The sequence below is a fragment of the Lepus europaeus genome, chromosome 7 (genome assembly GCF_033115175.1).
Source record: "Lepus europaeus isolate LE1 chromosome 7, mLepTim1.pri, whole genome shotgun sequence".
Lineage (NCBI taxonomy): Eukaryota > Metazoa > Chordata > Mammalia > Lagomorpha > Leporidae > Lepus > Lepus europaeus.
The window spans coordinates 124,563,295-124,586,792 of NC_084833.1; the positions used below are offsets into that span (position 1 = coordinate 124,563,295).

The 23,498-nt window shown below is 40.1% G+C and overlaps 2 protein-coding genes across 2 annotated transcripts in view; both read left to right on the forward strand.

Annotated features, from left to right (window-relative positions):
- Positions 1 to 7,474, forward strand: part of LOC133763991 (beta-galactosidase-1-like protein 3) — a 91,336-nt gene extending 83,862 nt beyond the window's left edge. The window contains exons 19-20 of the mRNA XM_062197656.1: positions 7,145 to 7,261; positions 7,409 to 7,474. Of these exons, the coding sequence (XP_062053640.1) occupies positions 7,145 to 7,261; positions 7,409 to 7,474 (183 nt within the window). The remainder of the gene's footprint in view (positions 1 to 7,144; positions 7,262 to 7,408) is intronic.
- A 14,350-nt stretch (positions 7,475 to 21,824) lies between these two features.
- LOC133763992 (beta-galactosidase-1-like protein 3) overlaps positions 21,825 to 23,498 on the forward strand; it is a 59,454-nt gene continuing 57,780 nt past the window's right edge. The window contains exons 1-2 of the mRNA XM_062197657.1: positions 21,825 to 21,847; positions 22,821 to 23,033. Of these exons, the coding sequence (XP_062053641.1) occupies positions 21,825 to 21,847; positions 22,821 to 23,033 (236 nt within the window). The remainder of the gene's footprint in view (positions 21,848 to 22,820; positions 23,034 to 23,498) is intronic.

The window sequence follows — 23,498 nt, forward strand, 5'->3', positions numbered from 1 at the left end:
GATCTGGGTGGGACTCTAAGAGGTGCAGTCCACTAAGTTCTCCCTCCTGCTGTATCAACAGCGGCATGGCCCCATGGAGTCCAATCTCACCTAGTTTGCCAGGGAAGGCACCTTCCTCCCCGGATCCAAGCTGCTGGGTGTTTTGCTGCATGTCTGTTCTTGCTGCATGTCTGGTTTACCTAGTTTCTCGTTGTTTTTGTTCCTTTTTGTGTGGATGATCTGTCTGTGGATGAAAATGGTGTGTTTAGGCCCACCCCTACTGTTATATTAGAGTCTGCCTCTCACTTTTATTTGTAATAATACTTGTTTACAAAATTGAGTAGGTTAGTAGCAGGCACATATACATTTATAATTGTTATTTCTTTTTGTTGAGTTGATCTTTTGTTTTATGGTGACAGTTTTCTCTTCACAGTTTTAACATAAAATCTGCTTTGTCTAATATTAGTTTAGCTACTCCTGGTCCTGTTTTGGTTATACTTGCATGGACTATCCTTTTTTTGTCTTTTCACTTTTACACTATGTTTTTTCTTACTGCAAAGGAGGTTTTCTTGTAGGTGCATATAACTGATTTTTAAAATTGATTCACCCAGTGTGAGTATTTAGTGTTTTTTTTTATAATGAAATTTTTTTTTATTATGAACGAATTTTTTTTTTTTTGACAGGCAGAGTGGACAGTGAGAGAGAGACAGAGAGAAAGGTCTTCCTTTGCTGTTGGTTCACCCTCCAATGGCCGCCGCGGTAGCGCACTGCGGCCGGCGCACCGCGCTGATCCGATGGCAGGAGCCAGGTGCTTCTCCTGGTCTCCCATGGGGTGCAGGGCCCAAGCACTTGGGCCATCCTCCACTGCACTCCCGGGCCACAGCAGAGAGCTGGACTGGAAGAAGGGCAACCGGGACAGGATCGGTGCCCCAACCAGGACTAGAACCTGGTGTGCCGGCGCGCAAGGCGGAGGATTAGCCTAATGAGCTGCGGCGCCGGCCGAGTATTTAGTGTTTTAAAAGATTGATCTATTTATTTGAAAGTCAGCGCAATAAAGAGGTATAGAAAGATGGCAGTAGGAAGGGAGAGGGTAGAAGAAAGGTGGGAGAGAGGGAAGAGGAGAGAGATAGAGATAGAGAGAGAGATAGAGAGATAGAGATCTTCCATCAGCTCTCCCACATGGACAGCAGGGGCCCCAGTAGTTAGATCATCTGCTGCGATGTCAGGTACGTTAGTAGGAAGCAGAATTGGAAGTAGAGCAGCTGAGACCCAAACTAGCATTTCAATTTGGAATGCTACTGTCACAAGCAGTGGCATAATCTGTTGTGCCAGAATGTTATACCTAGTCTAAATCTTTAAAATGAGGAGTATAATCCACTAATGTGCAAGGTTATTACTGACAACCAAGCTGGGAGCCAGGAACTCAGTCCACAGTTTCACTGTGAATTATAGGGCCTCAACTACTTGAGCTATCATGTATCACCTCCCAGAGTCTGCAATGGCAGGAAGCTGGGATTCAGAGCTGGATCTAAGAATTGAATTCAGACACTGTAAGAAGTATTACGGATTTCTTAATTGGAATCTTAATCACTAGGTCAAATGTTCACCCCACTCTATCATTTTTAAAGCTCTTTAGGAGAGCATAGTATTCCTGGTTGCCTGCCCTATATTTTTAGCATTTTGACTAAAGCAATCAACTACATTCTGGCCTATGAGGTTTTGGCTGCACACTATTGATAATTTTATGTCACACAAATTTTCCAGCATTTTACATTTAATAATGAATTGAAATATTTTCTAACTAATAATGTGATTTATTATTTGATTTATGGGTTACATGGAGATACTTTTCATAATTTTTTTTCATTTATTAAACTTTTATTTAATGAATATAAATTTCCAAAGTACAGCTTATGGGTTACAATGGCTTCCCCCCTCCCATAACTTCCCTCCCACCCGCAACCCTCCCCTTTCCCGCTCCCTCTCCCCTTCCATTCACATCAAGATTCATTTTCAATTCTCTTTATATACAGAAGATTCGTTTAGTATATATTAGGTAACTATTTCAACAGTTTGCCCCATATAGCAACACAAAGAGAAAAAAATACTGTTGGAGTACTAGTTATAGCATTACATAAGAGTGTACAGCACATTAAAGACAGAGATCCTACATAATTTTTTTTTCAAATTAATTAATTTTCTATGCCATTTCCAATTTAACACCAGGTTTTTTTTTCATTTCCAATTATCTTTATATACAGAAGATCGATTCAGTATATAATTACTAAAGACCTCATCAGTTTGTACCCACACAGAAACACAAAGTGTAAAAATACTGTTTCAGTACTAGTTATAGCATCACTGCACATTAGACAACACATTAAGGACAGATCCCACATGGGATGTCAGTACACAGTGACTTCTGTTGCTGACTTAACAATTTGACACTCCTGTTCATGGCGTCAGTAATATCCCTAGGCTCTAGTCATGAGTTGCCAGGGCTAAGAAAGCCTTTAGAGTTCACTGACTTTGATCTTATTCCGATAGGGTCATAGTCAAAGTGGAAGTTCTCTCCTCCCTTCAGAGAAACGTACCTCCTTCTTTGATGGCCCCGTTCTTTCCACTGGGATCTCACTCACAGAGATCTTTCATTTAGGTCTTCTTCTTCTTTTTCTTTTCCATGGTATCTTGGCTTTCCATGCCTACAATACTCTCATGGGCTCTTCAGCCAGATCCGAATGCCTTAAGGGCTGATTCTGAGGTCAGAGTGTTGTTTAGGACATCTGCCATCCTATGAGTCTGCTGTGTATCCCGCTTCCCATGTTGGATCCTTCTCTCCCTTTTTGATTCTATCAGTTAGTATTAGCAGACACTAGTCTTGTTTGTGTGATCCCTTTGACTCTTAGACCTATCAGAGCCATCAATTGTGAGCTGAAATTGATCACTTGGACTAGTGACCAATGCCATCTCACTTTTCATAATTTTTAAGAATTTGAATATTTTTTAAAATTTTCTTGTTTTATTAATTTCATGTTTAATTACAGTGTGATCTGAGAATTTTCAAATATGTAAAAATTTGTTTATTTCAACATAAGGTAATCTTCTAAATTTTTTAAATTTTAATTTTTTTATTTAAGGTAAACAAATTTCATGTATTTCCTAGGTACAGATTTAGGACCATAGTGAACTTCCCACCCTATACTCCCTTCTACCCACGTATCCATCCCTCCTCCTCCTTCCTCTCTTAAGTTTACAATGATCTAATTTTACTTTACTCAATACTCATGAGGTTAACACTAAACTGAGTAAAGATTTTAACATATAATGAGAAAAAAAAACTGTTCCTCAACTGTAGAGAAAAGGGCTACAAATAATCATTGAATATATATATACTCCAAATGTACACATATATATATATATTCCATATATATATCACAAATTATTAATCCAGTCATTGGATGATGGACATCTTGGTTGATTCCATGTCCTATCTATTGTGAATTGAGCTGCAATAAACACAAGGATACAGATAACTCTTTTATATTCTGATTTCACATTCTCAAAACACAGGGGGCAATATTTCATGTTGTGGAGCCTTGATAAATAATGTGCACTGTAGCTGGAGCTCTATTGTAACTAGGTGCCAGTTTTTCTTTGTTGGAAGGCTGTTATTACTTATTCAATCTCCATCTTGATTAATGAACTGTTCAGGTTTTCTATGTCTTCATGACTAAACTTTGGCAGGTTGTATGTCTCCAGGAATCTGAACACTTCTTGTAGAGTTTCCAATTTGTTGGCTATTGGAAGAGTTGCAAGTGATAGGAGAGACAGGACAAGGGGACTCTTCCTCCGGAGAGTACCACTGCCAAGTCCTAGTTTGCGTCTCTTATTGACAAGGATTACATCAGCCATTTGTATAGTGCATATGTGTGCTCACATAACTCTAAGATAACTTGTAACATTACTTGATAATCTTCAGAACAGGATTGTCAAGACATTGGTAGGGCACCTTGGTTTACTAGATAAGCAAGTCTGGTTAGTTATCTGGTTACTTATCTGTTGACTAGATAAGCAAGTCTGGGAAAGCACTGCATGTCCTCATGGGAGCCAAGGTTCCTCATGAGAATTCAATGCTCTTTTTTTTAAAGACTTATTTATTTATTTATTTGAAAATCAGAGTTACACAGAGAGACGAGAGGCAGAAAGATATATATATATATATATATATATATATACATACATATATATATATATATAGGGAGAGAGAGAGAGAGAGAGAGAGAGAGAGAGAGAGAGAGAGAGAGAGAGAGGTCTTCCATCCGATGGTTCACTCCCCAGTTAGCTGCAACGGCCAGAACTGCGCCAATCTGAAGCCAGGAGTCAGGAGCTTCTTCCAGGTCTCCCATGGGTGCAGGGACCCAAGGACTTGGGCCATCTTCCACTGTTTCCCAGGCCATAGCAGAGAGCTGGATTGGAAGTGAAGCAGCCAGGTCTTGAACCGAAGCCCATATGGGATGCTGGCACTTCAGGCCAGGGCGTTAACCCACTGCGCCACAGCACTGGCCCCCAATGCTCTTCTTTTAATAGGTAATTTACTATCCTTAAAAAGTTTCTGTGGCCCCATCTTGAGTGCAGGAGGAGTGTGTCCTCACAGAGAATGCTTTAGCAGAAGCTATGTTCCCTACAGTTGGCATATAGCTGTTTGGGGTAATTCCTGATGATTCTTTTTATTTTTGTGGTGCCCTTTGTTACATCTTTGCTTTCACTGGTGATTTTATTAATTTGTGTCTTCTCTTTTTTTGGTTATTTGGCCCAATAATATATTAATTTAGTTTATTTTTTCAGAAAAACAGCTGTTCATTTCACTGATTTTTCATGTTTCTGTTTCAGTTTTGTTTATTTCTTCTATAATTTTAATTATTTCTTTCCTCCTAATAACTTTGGGCTTGTTTTGTTGTTTTCTTGGGTCCCTGAGATGTATTGATATATCATTAATTTGAATTTCTGCATTTATGTTAGGCATTTGTGCAAGTATTTGTTGGTTTTCCCTCTGATGGATTTTATCTTTGAACTATGCCTCTGTGGCTTAGTGGAGAATCTACTCTTTCAGTAATACTCAGAAGTGGGTTCTGGTTGTGATCATTGCTCCAGGCTGGAGTATCCGGGCTGACACCCAAGTTAAGCATGGTAGATCTCTATTGTCAGCAGGCAGGAGGATATAATCACCTCTGTTGGTAAAATCTCACCCTCCCAATCTCTCTTCAAGTGATTAATGCCTGGGATTAGCAAAGCACTCACCCCTGCTGCTGCATAAGCCACACCAAGGATCTGTGCAGTCCTCTTTGTGAGCATGGGTGCCTCTACAATTACCCACCTCAGGCTTCATGGAGCTCTGAGCCTCTGGCACCAGACAGTGATTGCCCAGAGACTCGGCACTCAGCCCTGCAAGCCTGTCCTGTCTTTGGAGAGTGCAGAGGAGTTCCCAGAGTCAGTTGACTGTGGGTGCTCCACCTTGGTAGTTTGAGCCCCAGATCCTGTGATATGCTGAGAGGTTGGTGTAGCTCACAGTCCTATGTCAGTGCCCATCCCCCTGTAAGCCCACTTAGATTAAGTCAGTGGGGAATGTGTTTTTCCCCCCTCTTGTAAAATCCCTTGATCGTATGCTCATACAAGAGACTCCACAACCACTAATTGTGTCAAAATGGTGCTGGGAGCCATTATTTGGGAATGAGGAGAAGGAAATGTGCATTTTCTCCACTGGATTAGGCAGATACCTTGCTCCCTGTTAGTGGTTCAGGCTGGACTCGGTATGGTCTGCCAAGCTCTGCCTCTGGCAATAACACCAGTGGCACGCATGCTACAGGCTGCCCTCACCTTGCTCTCCAAAGCAGACTATCCACCTCTCGGCTGTCGGGTCATGTGTGCTTCCTGTGCTTGTTGCTGCATGTCTTCACCTTCCACGTGGATCCATGGCATCCCTCTTCCTTTTGTAGAATTTCCACTGCAGGTATCTCTCCCTGCTCCTCCTTAGGAATGCATTTCCTCCAGCTTCTTTTCCTGCTAAAGCAGCCAGTCTTTTCCATTTCCAGCCATCTTGGAATTCCTGTACATATTTTTATCTATACCTCAGAAATACATGAATTCTGTACTTGTTAGGTCAATGTTTCATCTATGTTAATTAGTAGAAATTAATGAATCTTCCTGTTTTAAATGTTTATATCTTTGTTTTATTGTTTATTAACTATCGAATGATTGTGTGAACATTTTCTACTATTACTGTGAGTTGTTTATTTCTCCTTTGTTCTTTCCATTTTCTTTTTTATTTTGAATCTAAAATTTTGACTAACTTTCCTTCACATAGCATATATACTTTGGCTAAATTAAACATTTTATCTATAGCTCACTTTATCTCTAATACTATTCATTGCCCCAAAACTTTATTCTTTTTGATCCTCACAGAGCTATTACAACTATCTATTGGTTAATCATTACATGTCATGTCTTTCTCCATGATTTTTCTTTTGTTCCTATCAGCTCCCTTATTTTTGTAACAAGTCTTCTATACATGACAGGAAGATGAACCATCCACCACTAGTGGTGGCTAGAGGAGCTACAAAGCACCTTATTACAACAGAGCTGCAACTACAAGTGGCTCCATGGCATCAAATTTTGTTCCATACACTTTTGAGATTATGAAAATCCCAGCTCAGCTTCTGAAAAAACTCTCCCTGAGAGAACAGATGTCTGTCATGGAAACCGACCAGGCTGTTTATCTTTCCTTTCCCCTTCTATTCCTAGGTGCCATGCTTTTCTTTGTATTACAAGCTGGTGAAAAAGACTACAGCTTTTATAGTTGTTGTAAGCATCAGTGTTTGTCTCCATTGCCTAATACATATTTTGAGTGCAGACACATGCTCTTAAAAAATTATATATCATATGGCAGGAATAATAGTATGATTTCCCTCAGTATATTCCTATTCTTTGTTCTCTCTTCTTTCCTAGACAGCTGGGTAGAAGTTCTACAACATTCCCAATTCTAAACTCACTTCCACTCCCCTTGCTATGAACACCTAAATCATTTAATACCTCCTTAAGTAACTTATGTTTACCTTGCCAGTACACATCTGGTCCTAGCTCTCAAGTCTCCATCTTTTCATCTTTTTAGAACTGGAATTACGGATTTGTATTCATCAATGGCAGGAATCTTGGGAGATACTGGAGTATTGGGCCTCAGAAGACACTTTATCTTCCTGGGGTCTGGCTTCACCCAGAAGACAATGAGGTGAGTCACCCCAGTCCCTGCTATGAGGACTAATAAGTTCTGGGATTGACTGTCATCTCCATAATCTGAATTGCAGCATTCATCTCATTGTGTGATACAGCCACATTTCTTAATCTTTGTTACTGTTGAGCTGTCATTTCTTTTCAGATCATTGTGTTTGAGAAAATGATGAATGGTTTATTCATCCAGTTTACTGATGAGCCCAAGCTGTAAGACTACATTTCAAAACATTTTTGTGGGCTGGCTCTGTGGTGTCACAGGTTAATCCTTTGCCTGCAGCGCTGGCATCTCATTTGAGAGCCAGTTTGAGTCCTGGCTGCTCTTTGTCCAGTCCAGCTCCCTTCCAATGGCCTGGAAAAGCAGTGAGAGATGGCTCAGGGGTTGGGCCCCTGCCTCCACATGGGAGACCAAGAAGATCCTGGTTCCTGGCTTCAGATCAGCCCAGCTGCATCTATAGCTATTGCAACCATTTGTGGAATGAACCAGTGGATGGAAGATCTCTCTCTGCCTCTCTATCTCTCCATCTGTAACTCTGCATATCAAATAAATAAATAAATCTTTAATAAAGCTATTTCTTACATTGTTGAACTTCAACTATCAGAACTTTTTCAGAAAGAAGTTTAATCTAAGAATATCCAAAACAGCATTGTATATGACATAAAAAATGTGAAAGTAACTTAAAAATGGTATTTTAAGTGTATTTCATGCTGCTTCTTCTAATTTTATGTTTTAGTTTTTAAAACATCTTCAAAATCTTCCCTGATTGATTTATCAAGTCAAACACTTATTGTTTAGCATGTGCTTATTCTCTAATGCAATGTGCCTTTACATAGATATGAATAATATTAGAACATAAACTGGGAAAATGGTAAGGGTCTCTCAAATATTTGAGACTAAAGATACTTCCCTTAGAGTGCCAGAGAATAGATTACATTTCCTGAATGGAAAATGTCAGGCTATGTGTGTGTGTGTGTGTGTGTGTGTGTAGGAGCAAGGGAAATCAAGGGGCAATGGACAATGTCCTTAGGCATCTCCCTGAACTGTATGTAAAGTCAAACCCATTCAGAGAAGAAAGAAATTTAGTTGTTTCAGGTGCAACAAGGACTAACAAGGGGACTTCCGTGACTTTGACTCCTTGGCTATTAGGGTATAGTCAAAGAGTCAAGGCTATTACTTATAGTTAGCAGATATTCATGATATTAGCCAACTTGTTTCCATAAACCATTCTCAAGTGGCACAATTGGAGGCCAATTATATAAACAAAACAGATGGTTGATAAAAATTCAAATTGTTGGATGATAAAGTCTTGTCATCTTATTAAATATGTGTCCTGGAGGCTTCAAGTAATTTAGTAAACACTTCAATGAAAAGGGAAGAAGGAGCCTCCTGTTTGGAATGAAGACAAAGGAGTCATATTATGCTCTCTCCCCTCGGAGCTGGATGAGTTTGTTACTGAGTGAGAATCCTGTCATGTAGCCATTCAGTTCTTTCTTTGTTCCCTATGGCAATGGCCTCTAACTTATGAGTTCTTGGAAACTCTAATGTAAGAAAGGAAAATAGAACTTGCAGAGCTGTTGATGAAGACTGAATGTTAGATGCAACATTTGAGTCATTTGCATTCCCTGAGAAGACCTGGCACATCCAAGTTCTTTGCATCGTGACAAGCCCTTGCTTTATAGAGCCATGCATGTTAGTGGATGCAAACTGCTATATCTTTGTAGTTTTGATTTGCATTCCCTTCAATGTCTTTGCTTAATCACATACTCTAAGGATGTATCAATGGAGCAATATAACTGGGTGTTAATATCACATAAATAGTCTGAAAAATAATGTGCTCACATCTTTTATTTCCATGGAAGAAGGCCATGTCTTTCAGCAGGTGTCATGGAAAGTATCTTGTCCTCTGAAGGCACAACAATGCATTTCCTTCTCATCAGATTGAGGAAAATAAAAAATACTTGCTTGTATAGCTTCTATGTTATTGTTATTATTGTCTGAAATTATGTTATGAAGACTTTTGAATAAGATTTTTTTAAAATAAGATATATCAATTCTCATTCAAAGGCTCTTGATATATCAAGTAAAGGGAGAAAATAGTCTTAAAATACATTTTATATCATGAATTTGTTTTATTTTTTTGAGCAATACTATATTTTTAAAACAGATTTTATTCATCTGTTTGAAAGCCAGAATTACAGAGAAAGAGGGAGAGGCCAAGTGGTTTTCCATGCACTGGTTCATTCCCCAGATGGCTGCAATGCCTAGGGCTGAGCCAGGCTGAAACCAGGAACCAGGAGCTTCATCTGGGTCTTCCATGTGGTTGGTAGGGCCCAAGCTCCTGGGCCATTTTACACTGAATTCTCCATGCCATTAGCAGGGAAGTAGATTGAAGAAGAGTAGCCTCAACATGAATCAGTGCCCATACAGAATGCTGGAATCACAGGCTATGGCTTAGTCTCCTATGCCACAAGGCTGCCTCTGAAAAAAAATTTATAATATTCTGAAATTACTTTCTTTTTTTTATTAAACTTTTATTTAATGAATATAAATTTCCAAAGTATAGCTTATGGGTTACAATGGCTTCCCCCCTCCCATAACTTCCCTCCCGCCCGCAACCCTCCCCTTTCCCGCTCCCTCTCCCCTTCCATTCATGTAAAGATTCATTTTCAATTCTCTTTATATACAGAAGATCAGTTTAGTATATATTAGGTAAAGATTTCAACATTTTGCCCACATAGCAACGTAAAGTGAATAAACTACCATTGGATTACTAATTATAGCATTAAATAGCAATGTACAGCACATTAAAGACAGAGATCCTACATAATTTTTTTTTCAAATTAATTAATTTTCTATGCCATTTCCATTTTAACACCAGGTTGTTTTTTTTTTTCATTTCCAATTCTCTTTATGTACAGAAGATCAATTCGGTATATAATTAGTAAAGACCTCATCAGTTTGTGCCCACACAGAAACACATAGTATAAAAATACTGTTTCAGTACTAGTTATAGCATCACTTCGCTTTAGACGACACATTAGGGACAGATCCCACATGGGGTGTAAGTACACAGTGACTCCTGTTGCTGATTTAACAATTTGACACTCCTATTCATGGCGTCAGTAATCTCCCTAGGCTCTAGTCATGAGTTGCCAAGGCTATGGAAGCCTTTAGGGTTCGCTGACTTTGATCTTATTCCGATAGGGTCATAGTCAAAGTGGAGCTTCTCTCCTCCCTTCGGAGAAGGGTATCTCCTTCTTTGATGGCCCCGTTCTTTCCACTGGGATCTCACTCACAGAGATCTTTCATTTAGGTCTTTTTTTTTCCCATGATATCTTGGCTTTCCATAAAGAGCTGAAGGTCTTGAATGAAACATACAATATATGCAATTCTCTAGTCACTTTTGGCATAGCCAAAATGTTTGTTGTCAATTGTAATAGCATGATACCGTTGTATAAGAACAGGCCAGCAAAGGTGAATGGTGCCATGAAACAGAAGAAAGAGGGTACATCCAGGTTACATAGAGGATAATTTATTTGGGGAGGACAGATTGTAAACAATAGCATGATAGAAGGTGACATAAGACAGACATGTGTCCAGGTTAAGAGCCAGAAAAAAAAGTTTATAAAATACTTGCCCTTTAGTTGGTTGGATTGAACATGGACATTCCAAGAAATATTACCAATAATAAAAGATATTAGTTATCAGACAAGAGTAGAAGGCTATCTTAACAATGTTGTTTATCCACTGGGCTTGGGATATCCCTCATGTTTACTTGAAGAATAATATGGCAGTTCCTTCAAAAAAGGCCACAATCCTGTCAAACTGAATCCTCACATTCCATTTCCTTGCAGCTGCTCTTAAAATCTGTTGTTCTCCCCTGCCCATGATATTGACTGAGATCGTATGTGGTTTTTAACATGTTGAAATGTCATCAGTTTTTCTGACTTACAGATAGAGCTCAGAGCAGCAATAGAAGTGCAAGCTTGAAAAGACTCAAAAGATGATTATACAAATGATAACACACATAAGTGTCATAACTTTGTGCACGAAGGTGATTCCACTTTAGCAAAGACTTACTTCAAAAGAGAGTCCAAATGAAAGATCGGGAAAAACCTCTTTAGGAAAACCTATGTATGAAAAAATTAATGTTTATTAGTTACTAAAAATGGCAAATCTGCACTGTCCAACAAGACAATACTGATAACATGCTGCTTAGTCCTGCTAAGCCACACGGTCAGGGATGAGCAAGGCAAAGACACGGAGGACAGGCTTCCATGAACATGTCCATGTTTATTCACAAGCATATGCATAATAAAGGGGAGGTAAAACAGGTGTAACCAATTCTAGGGAACGCTGACCATAGGGCAGAACGAACACTGGAGCCAATATGACTATCCAATCAGCTTGAGTGTCACATAGCTTCCCAGGTGTGCTTAATGAGCCTGGGTTGCATCCCGGAGTTGTTTACCTGATTAGCGGGGGTGGGGAGAAATGTGCCTGGGCTCGGGTAACTACTGAGATTGCCCACAGTAACATATCTGTTAGACATCACGTCAGCAGGAGTGGCTTGGAGCTGTTGTGGTTAGGCATTCTGTACATATTGGCCAACACAATGAGCCCACCAGTGATTCCTAAACCTAATAGCAAAATGCTGTGTCAAACCCAGAGGCTGACTGTAGTGCCCCAAGGTATTTTGTGTAGCTACTAAAGAAATAAGGCATGAATACCAGCTGAGAATCAAATAAACACAGCAGGGATTAAATTAGGCAGACTAAGGACTCCTCACACTGTGATAAGAAATAATCTGATCCACCTGGGGACATGAACCATTTGAGTCCTCTCTGCTGGGCTTGACATTTATGGTGTCCAAGCAGCAATGCACACTGTCTGTGTAACAACTCTGGCAGCACATGATCTGAATGAACAATGTGCACATGATTAGTATTTAGCTTTGGAGCCAAATCAAAACCACGATGAAGTGTCACCTTATCCCAGTTAGCAAGGCACTTATACAGAAATCAGCAAACAATTGATTCTGGCAAGGATGTGGGAAAAGATGTACCCTAATCAACTGTTGGTGGGAATGTAACTGGTGCAACCATTGTGGGAGACAGTATGGAGATACCTCAGAAATCTGAATATAGACCTACCATATGACCCAGCAAACCCACTTCTGAGAATTTACCTCATAGAAATGAAATCAGCATATGAAAGAGTGATCTGTATTCCTATGGTCATTGAACTCAAGTCACAATAGTTAAGATATGGAATCAACCTAGACATCCATCAACTGATGAATGGATAAAGAAATTTTGATTATATATATATATATATACACACACATATATATATGCATGTGTATACACACACACACGCACACTATGAAATAATGTTCGGTGGTAATAAGAAATGAAATCCTAGTGGTTGAACTCTGTAATTAACACACAATTATTCTTAGGTGTTTAAATTTTAACTGAAAAGTGATCCCTGTTAAATTTAAGAGTGGAAAAAGAGAGGGAGGAGATGTACAATTTGGGACATGCTCAATCGGACTTGCTGCAAACGGTGGAGTTAGAAATGTGCCAGGGGATTCCAATACAATCCCATCAAGGTGGCATGTACCAATGCCATCTCACTAGTCCAAGTGATCAATTTCAGCTTATAATTGATGGCTCTAATAGGTCTAAGAGTCAAAGGGATCACACAATCAAGACAAGTGTCTGCTAATACTAACTGATAGAATCAAAAAGGGAGAGAAGGATCCAACATGGGAAGCGGGATACACAGCAGACTCATAGGATGGCAGATGTCCTAAACAACACTCTGGCCTCAGAATCAGCCCTTAAGGCATTCGGATCTGGCTGAAAAGCCCATGAGAGTATTGTAGGCATGGAAAGCCAAGATACCATGGGAAAAAAAAGACCTAAATGAAAGATCTCTGTGAGTGAGATCCCAGTGGAAAGAATGGGGCCATCAAAGAAGGAGGTACCTTTCTCCGAAGGGAGGAGAGAACTTCCACTTTGACTATGACCCTATCGGAATAAGATCAAAGTCAGCAAACCCTAAAGGCTTCCATAGCCTTGGCAACTCATGACTAGAGCCTAGGGAGATTACTGACGCCATGAACAGGAGTGTCAAATTGTTAAGTCAGCAACAGGAGTCACTGTGTACTTACACCCCATGTGGGATCTGTCCTTAATGTGTTGTCTAATGTGAAGTGATGCTATAACTAGTACTGAAACAGTATTTTTATACTTTGTGTTTCTGCGTGGGTACAAACTGATGAGATCTTTACTAATTATATACTGAATTGATCTTCTGTACATAAAGAGAATTGGAAATGAAAAAAAAAACCTGGTGTTAAATTGGAAATGGCATAGAAAATTAATTAATTTGAAAAAAAATTATGTAGGATCTCTGTCTTTAATGTGCTGTAAACTGTTATTTAATGCTATAACTAGTACTCCAACGGTAGTTTTTTCACTTTGTGTGTCTATATAGGGCAAACTGTTGAAATAGTTACCTAATATATACTAAACTGATCTTCTGTATATAAAGAAAATTGAAAATGAATCTTGATGTGAATGGAAGGGGAGAGGGAGTGGGAAAGGGGAGGGTTGCGGGTGGGAGGGAAGTTATGGGAGGGGGGAAGCCATTGTAACCCATAAGCTGTACTTTGGAAATTTATATTCATTAAATAAAAGTTTAATAAATGAAAAAAAAAGAAATGAAATCCTGTCTTTTGCAACAAAATGGGTGCAACTGGAAATGTTTATACTTAGTTAAGTAAGCCAGGTTCTAAAAGAAGATACCATATGTTTTTCCAAATCTGTGGTTACTAATTGAGTATGTAAAATGTGTGTATTGGAGACTTGACGATCACTTACAGTCCTTGTCTCTACCACTGAGGAACAGTGGGTTTTTTTTCTTCATATTACCTGTTGAAGTCTTTACTTAGAGTAGCATTAATCTTAAGAGTAAAGAAAAATGAAAATATATCTTTGTGAAAATTCAGAGTGGGAATAGGAGAGGGAGGAGAAAGAAGGTTGGAAGGATGGGCAGAATAGGGTCAGGTGGGAAGTATCACTATGTTCCTAAATCTGTATATATTTAATACATGAAATTTGTATATCTTAAATAAACTGCTTAGAAATTTGAGTCATGAAGATATAGAAAACCTAAGCAGACCAGTGACCAAGACAGAGACTGAACCAGAAATCAAGACCCTCCTGACAAAGAAAAACCCAGGACCAATGGCCTCACTGTTGAATCCTACCAGACTTTTAAAGAACTAATTCCAATTCTTCTCAAGATATTTAAAACAGTAGAAAAGGAAGGCATCCTTCCAAACTCTTTCTGTAAAGGCAGCATCACTTACTTACAAAACCAGAAAATGCTACAATGAAAGAGAACTATAGATCAATATCACTGATGAACATAGATGCAAAATATTAGCTAATAGATTACAGAAATACATCAGAAAGATTGTTCACCTGGGCCAAGTGAGATTTATCCCTGGTATGCAATATTTGCAAATAAATAAATGTGACACATCACATTAACAAATTGAGGAATAAAAGCCATTTCACTATTTCATTTTTTGTTTTTTTAACTTTTATTAATAAATATAAATTTCCAAAGTACAACTTTTGGATTATAGCAGGTTTTCCCCCAATAACCTCCCTCCCACTCACAACCATCCCATCTTCCACTCACTCTCCCATCCCATTCTTCATCAAGATTCATTTTCAATTATCTTTATATACAGAAGATCAATTTAGTATATACTAAAGATTTCAACAGTTTGCACCCACACAGAAACACAAAGTGTAAAGTACTGTTTGAGTGCTAGTTATACCATTAATTCACATAGTACAGCACATTAAGGACAGAATTAAGGTCTATAACTGTAGCAAATTTGAAGTATACAGTTTGGTATTATGCATTATAGTCATCACGCTGTAGGTTAGGTCTTCAGAATGAACTCATCTTGCATAACTGAGACTTTGTGCCCTTAAACAGAGTCTCCCTTGTTCCTCCTCCTGTCAGCCCCTAGCAAACGTCATTCTCCTCTTTGTGTCTATGAGTTCCACGTGTTTCAGTTTTCACATATACATGAGCTCATGCAATGTTTGTCTTTTGGTGCTTGGATTGGTTCATTTAACATGGTGTCCAATCAATTCACCTACGGTTTTATAAATGACAATGCCTTCTTAATTTTTAAAGACTAAATAGCATCCCATTGTACCTATTATCCAATGGATTAATCAGTTGGTTGGTTGATAGATATCATATTTTCTTCATCTATTCATCCATGGATGGACACTAAGGTTGTTACAGTAAACAGGGGAATACAGATATCTCTTCAACATACTGATTTCTTTTCTTTGGATAGATACCAAGTAGTGGGGTTACCTGATCATGTCCAAGTTCTATTTTTTTTAAAACTTTTATTTAGTGAATATAAATTTCCAAAGTACAGTTTATGGATTACAATGGCTTTCCCCCCCATAACTTCCCTCCCACTCGCACCCCTCCCATCTCCTGTTAAGTCAGCAACAGGAGTCACTGTGTACTTACGTCTCATGTGGGATCTGTCCTTAATGTGTTGTCCAATGTGAAGTAATGCTATAACTAGTACTGAAACAGTATTTTTACATTTTGTGTTTCTGTGTGGGTGCAAACTGATGAAATCTTTACTTAGTATATACTGAATCGATCTTCCGTATATAAAGATAATTGAAAATGTAAAAAAAAAAAACTTGGTGTTAAATTGGAAATTACATAGAAAATTAATCAATTTTTAAAAAAATATCATGTAGGATCTCTGTCCTTAATGTGTTGTACATTGTGATTTAATGCTATAACTAGTACTCAAACAGTATGTTTCACTTTGTGTTTCTATGTGGGTGCAAACTGTTGAAATCTTTACTTAATATATACTAAATTGATCTTCTGTATATAAAGAGAGGGAGTGGGAGAGGGGAGGGTTGTGGGTGGGAGGGAAGTTATGGGAGGGGGAAGCCATTGTAATCCATAAGCTGTACATTGGCAATTTATATTCATTAAATAAAAGTTAAAAAAAAGAATAACAAAAAATCCATACTATCCAGTATCTTTATTTTCCCAGTCCCAGGGATTCCTCCTCAGCCCAATTACCCCCTTGATGAATGAATGAATGAATGAATGATGACAACTGAACAGGGAGCAAGGCAACAGGGACTCTGGATTTATACAGAGGACAAATTAGTACTCTTTGAAGATTCTTAATGGAAAGCTATAAAAAAAATCCATGATGCCTTTGGCATGGGTAGAGATACAGCCCTAAATATGATAAAAATGATCCTTATTTTCTGTTTCTGGAAAATAGTCCTAGAATACAAATCATACAATATCTTATACTTTTACTTTAAAAATATACTTATTAATTTGAAAAGCAGAATTGCACATGAAAGAGAGAGAGAGAGAGAGAGAGAGAAATCTTTCATACTTTTCACCCCTCATATTTCTGCAATGGCCAGGGCTGAGCCAGGCTGAAGTCAGGGTCTTTGGATTCCATTTTAGCCTCCGATTGGTGTGGCAGGGTCCTAAAGCAGTCTGACCATTTTCGCTGCCTTCCTAGGCATATTTTCAGAGAATTGGATCAGAAGTGGAGCATCTGAGTCTTGAACTGGCACTCATATTCAATACAGGGATTGCAGGTGTCCGCTTACCCACTGTATCACACACTGTCACCAGAATGTCAGTTCTAAACATGCCATCTGTTTTGGTACTTCTTTCTGTCTCAGTTAATGACTATGGTATTTCTAGTAATCACTAAGTCATCCCTGCCCTAGAGGCTATGAAAAATATTGCAAATGTTGTGTACAACAATGGTTTTGTCCTTAGCATCACCACATAGAACTGGCCCATCTGGCAAAGTCCTTAGAAGACAGAATGGACAGACACTTTGGCAGTCTTTGCAAGATTTAGCTTCATGCTGTATACATATACAAGTTACATAAAAATACTTCTGTACCCTTTAACCTGCGTGAAAAGATAACCCCATCAGGTAATAATTACAACTCTCAGCTCTGAAACCATTATAACCACAAAAGCATTTGTTTATCCTACTTAGGTGGCCAGTACCTCGCCTGGGACAACTTATCACCCTTTACAACCCACTACAGATGTGTCAGCAAAACAGATAAATACAAGGAGTCAAAATGAGAATCTGCTGATCATAAACTAAATCACACAAATCTTGATAGGGAGCAAGTATTTTCAGGAAACTTTTTTTTTATAAGATGGAAATTTCTTTTTCTTTTTTGACATTTTAATCCTATCTTTATGATCTATTATGAACTTAAACTTATCACTTTAACTAGTAAGATGGCATTGGTATCTGCCAACTTAATGGGATTTGGAGTCCAAGGGCACATTTCTAGCTCTACCATAAGGGGTAAGTCTGAGTGGGCATGTACCAAAATGTACATCTCCTCTCTCTCTTATTCCCACTCTTATTTTTAACAGGGATCAATTTTCAGTTAAATTTAAGCACCTAAGAATAATTGTGTGTTAATTAAAGATTTCAATCAGCTGTATTAAGTAGTAAAAGAAAATACTAAAAAGAATAAAATAGTAAGTTGTTCCTTGACAGTCAAGACAAGGGCTGATCAAGTCACTGTTTCTCATAGTGTCTGTTTCACTTCTACAGGTTTCCTTTTAGGTGCTCAGTTAGTTGTCACAAATCAGGGAGAACATATGATATTTGTCCTTTCGGATCTGGCTTATTTCATTCAGTATGATGTTTTCCAGTTGTATCCATCTTGTTGCAAAGGACCAGATTTCATTTTTTTTTACTGCTGTGTAGTATTCTATAGAGTACATATCCCATAATTTCTTTATCCAGTCTACTGTTCATGGGCATTTAGGTTGATTCCATGTCTTAGCTATTGTGAATTGAGCTGCAAGAAACATGGAGGTGCAGACAGCTCTTTTATGTGCCAATTTAATTTCCCTTGGGTAAATTCCAAGGAGTGGGATGGTTGGGTTGTATGGCAGGGTTATATTCAGGTTTCTGAGGAATCTCCAGACTGACTTCCATAGTGGCTTTACCAGTTTGCATTCCCACCAACAGTGGGTTAGTGTTCCTTTTCCCCACATCCTTGCCAGCATCTGTTGTTGGTAGATTTCTGAATGTGAGCCATTCTAACTGAGGTGAGGTGAGACCTCATTGTGGTTTTGATTTACATTTGGCTAGTGATCCTGAACATTTTTTCATGTGTCTGTTGGCCATTTGGATTTCCTCTCTTGAAAAATATCTATTGAGGTCCTAGGCCCATCTCTTAAGTGGGTTGTTAGTTTTGTTGTTGTGGAGTTTCTTGTTCTCTTTATAGATTCCAGTTATTAATCCTTTATCAGTTGCCTAATTTACATATATTTTCTCCCATTCTGTTGGTTGCCTCTTCATTTTCCTGACTGTTTCTTTTGAAGTACAGAAACTTCTCAATTTAATGTAATCCCAATTGTTAATTTTGGCTTTGACTGCTTGTGCCTCCAGGGTCTTTTCTAATAAGTCTTGCCTGTGCCAATATCTTGCAGGGTTTTTCCAATGTTCTCTAATAATTTGGTGGTGTTGGGTTGTAGATTTAGATCTTTAATCCACGTTGAGTGGATTTTTGTGTAAGGTGTAAGGTAGGGGTCTTGCTTCATGCTTCTGCACGTGGAAATCCAGTTTTCCCAGCACCATTTGCTGAATGACTGTCCTTGCCCCAGGAATTGGCTTTAGCTCCTTGATCATATATAAGTTGGTTATAGTAATAATAACATCTTTAGACATCTAGGGGTTTTTAGTCTTTGAAGGAACTGATGAAGCTACCCAGGATTACTGAAAAGTTTCTTTCCACAATACCAGATAGTCAATTTCTTAGTTTTACATCACTGGTTCAATAAAGATATTTCAAATTGGTTTGTGACCACTTGATAAAGAGCCTGGGATTCTCTATAATAAATTATTTCACTGTGTGCAGGAGTTGAAGACTTGCTGCTGATGAGAGTGAAGCAAATTGGTGAATGAAGCAATGCTAGTGTGGGAGCATTTTCCTATTGGAGTCCAGTCTTTATTAAAGTGTTAGTGCAGGAATGGACTCTTAGGAGGGCTAAGGATAATGTTACTGTTATCTTAGGTGAAGACTTGTCTGCCTGTCTGTCTTCCCATGTGTGAGGGTGAGTAGCTGAGTTAGCCACAGTGGGGTTGGATGATGAAACATGGAACACTGAATTCTTTGCTAAACTGGTAACATAATTTGGAGACCACAAAGCCTAACAAAAAATCTGTTGCATTTTCCCTGAGGTCATGTATGCATCTTTTCCAGCAAAATTTTGTTAGGAGGTTCTATGATTGAACATGAACTGAGATAAATATGTGGAGTATTGGAAATCTAAAGACCTGCAGAAGCTTTAAATTCCAACTCTTGTTATAAGTTTTTAAGGATTGTGGAATTATCAAAATGTACCTGAATCAAGTTTTCATTATATGTATATGGTGGGTGGATGAGGTTGTCCACTGAAGCATTTCTTTATGATTCCCAGGCATGGATTGACAGTGTAAAGACTATTTAACATTATCACATTCAATAAAAATAAATATATGGAAAAAGTATTTGAAAATTAATAGCTACACATTCCCAGGTACATCTCCAAGAGGACAGAAACAAAGAATATGTTCACGTAAGTCTTCTACATGAATGTTCATGGCCTCATTATTTATACTAGGCAAAATGTGCAAACAACACAATCATCCTTTATCTGAGAAATGTATAAAAACAAGTGGTATATCCATACAGTAGGGTATTATTTGGCTACCAAATGGATGGGACTTTGGATACAAGCAAGAGTTGCACTATGCTCATGGATTGGAAGATTTCACATGATGAGGATGTCATTATTCATCTGTATATTAAATGTAATTCTTATCAAAAATCATACTGTGGCTTTTAGTAGACATATACACATTTATTCTACATTTTATATGGAAACGCACAAGCCCTAGAACACTTGTTTGGGATTTTGACAAAGAATAATTATGTCATGTGTCTGTGAAATCAACTTTGAGAAAGTCTTAATAGTGCCTTGCTTACAATCTAATAATGAGTACAAGATAGGATAAAAAATGTCAGGGAGCTTGTTCAAGAAGGAAAGCATATCTGTAACAAAGAAGACAGGAGAACATGATCCCACAATATTCTCTGAGGCCTGCGTTCCAGGTTTCCATCTCTGTTCTTGTTTCAAATGTTACAGCAGAAGCAAAGGCGTTCTAGAGAACATCAAGTGGTTTCTCTTTTGGGCACGAGGACGTCAAACCCTGCATGTATGAAACTGGGTACATCACTCCACCATTAAAATGTGTCTCTATCTGCCTTGATCTTAATCAATGCCAACAACAGGTCACTTAGCCTGAAACACGGTGGACATCCCAGACTATTTGCTCTGGACGACTGACCTCATTCAATTATCAAAAGCTACCACTTTGAACTCACTAGTCTTCCCTTAATCTACATCCTGTTCTCATTTACAATTTCCACCGCAGAGCAACCCACACCTTCATTCTGGGATCACCAGGTTTATGGGATGATTTGTTGGTTTCTGATTTTGCTTCCACTTTGCTTTAAGCAATCTACATAAAACTAACATCTCATTTACTTTCTGCCTGGGATTATGTGATGGTCACACCCCATTCTCCATTGTCTTCTGGAAACAGACTGAGTTACCTGGCACTGAACCCAGAGCAATAACCACCCCTGATCTGTCTCCTGCCTGGCCCCTGCTATTTCACACCCCAAAATTTCCAAAGTAGTTTGTGTTCTGTACTGTGCTGTGCACACACCTCCAATCTTCTTCCAGGACAATTCTCACTCTTGTTAAGACTCAATTCAGGAAGAAATGCTGTCCTCCAGGGCTGCCTGGCTCCCCTTCTGTACTCTCACTGTGCTTTGTGGAAATTTAATATAGCATTTAGCCATCTCCTAGAAACTTCAACTGCGGGCACAACTGACTCATACGTTTCTAATCAGAGGCGCTGTGTCTGCACATCCTGGTCACTGGATAAGGGTGCGGAAGCAGGTGCATCAGGACTTCCTGAGCTCGGGTACACAGAGGCTGGTTCTCCGCCTCCTTTTCGCCCACGTATTTGCGTGTTCTGTGCCAGCTGGCGAGGGGTTGTAATTTAGTTCAGGAGATCCAAGGACGGGGTGATAAGGCGAGGAGGAGCTGCGTTATTCATCAGAAGTGGAGGGCAGCAGTGGAGATACGCGCTCTGAAGGGCTCGAAGTCTGGAGCTCATAACCTTTGAGTGTCTTCACGGGAGGCTTCCAGATCCCAGCCGCCGGGCTGAGGAGGCTGCTGGCAGGTGCAGATCGCCGACGTTGGCACTGTGCACGGTGCAAGGCTTTATCCCTGACTCCCATTGCACAGTGCTGATCTGAGGCGGCCCCCCCCCGTGGAGTTCCTCAGTGCTGCATTTGGGGCTGCTGAAAGGAGGCGGAGCCGCGCACGACGTGCAGTCTTCAGTCCCCGCACGATGGGCTCCCTGCGCTTTCTCAGGTGACAGACCGCCGCCTGTCCATTTGCGTGAGCAGGTCCACAGCCCAGGGACCCTGGCCGGCGTGGCTATTCCTCCAGTCCCTCCTGGATCCTAATGATCCCTGTGTGCTCCCCTGGGAACCTAACCCTCCCCATGTTCTGCTGGCCAGTCAGTCGTTATTGCTTAAGATCCTTGGCGAGTTTCCAGCCCAAGACCCTCCCTGCCCCCTTTCCTCAGCTTTCTCGGGAGCTTTCCTCAGCTCTGCAGGAGACCTGCTCCCCATCTCCACCGTGAACCTCCCCAGGCAGATCTTGGGCACACCTTGGCCCTGCAGAGCTGAGAGTCCCCCCTCTGTGGAATGGGAGGAATCCAGGGCCACCTGCCCTTGAACGAGGAGTCAAGGAGTCACCTTTCCTCCTCCACCAGGCCCCGATCTTTTCCCAGTGTCCAGTTGCATTGTGTTCCCTGCTGTTTCCAGGGCCAGGTTCAGTCTGAGATGGACTATGAGACAGTGAGGAGCCTTGTGGAGCAGGTGTAGCCAAGTCTCCTTCCCTTAGAGTCTGATAAAACAGGATCTACCTTCAGGGGCTCCATTTGTAGCTCTGGCTTCTGCAAGACAAACAGCTCTATGGGCCTTTCAGTGAGAGCAAGCAGACATATTCCTTGTGCTTGTGTGCATTTCTCCCCATAGCCTACATTTCTCCTGGAGCAGAATCCTGGCCATCTTTTTCCTGCCATTTATCTCATCAGGTCTTGCTTTTCACTCAACACCCAGAGAGAATCTTTCATCCCAAACTGCACAGCCACAAGATGCCAGGTTTGCATGAGGGTGCAGGGAGGGTGCAATCTCTCTCCTGTTGGAGAAAATAATGCATAGCAAAAGGGGCAGAGCGTGTCCTGCTCACGGAGCAGCATTTTCCCCGAGGGCTCAGCACTCTCCGCTATCCCATCCTCTGTCCCTGTCTGTCCTCCACCGTCCTGTCCCCTCTCCAGGTACAACTGGTCTTATGTGACCCCTCTCGAGCTGAAGCACCGATCTGTGGGACTTGGCACTGGGAGCACAGCGACGGGTCACGCACACTTCACTCTGAACGGTCGCAAGTTCCGGATCTTCGGGGGCTCCATCCACTACTTCCGGGTGCCCAGGGAGTACTGGAGGGACCGCTTGCTGAAGCTGAAGGCCTGCGGCTTCAACACTGTCTCCACGTGAGTGCGGCCCCCAGCCCCTCAGCTCGGGACCTCTGGGGAGCCAGCACCTGGAGGCTGCAGCCTGGCTCAGAGCCCGGCCGTTGGTTGGGGCCCAGTGTGAGCACTGCCCTTCTGCAGAGTCTTCTTACACCTGCCTGTCCTACTCAGGCTTATGGCTATCACTGAGTTCTCAGCCTTTCATTGCTGTATGCTCAAAGGTTTTTAGAGGAGTGAATAAGGTAAATATAGGGGTGCTTTAAAAGGTTTGTGAAAAGTGAGAATAAAACATCTGTAGTTTTGGGGCAAAAACATTTTTTTGTCCATGCAGTTCTATCCCAGTGTGCCCTTTCTCTAAAGGGTGTAAGTTATCTCCTTAGGAATTTCTCTGAGTTCCTAGATCCCTTAAGAGCATTCAGTGGTATGACATACTGCGGTTCTTTAATGAGTGTCTGGAAAATGGAATTAAAATGCAAGTTTACACTT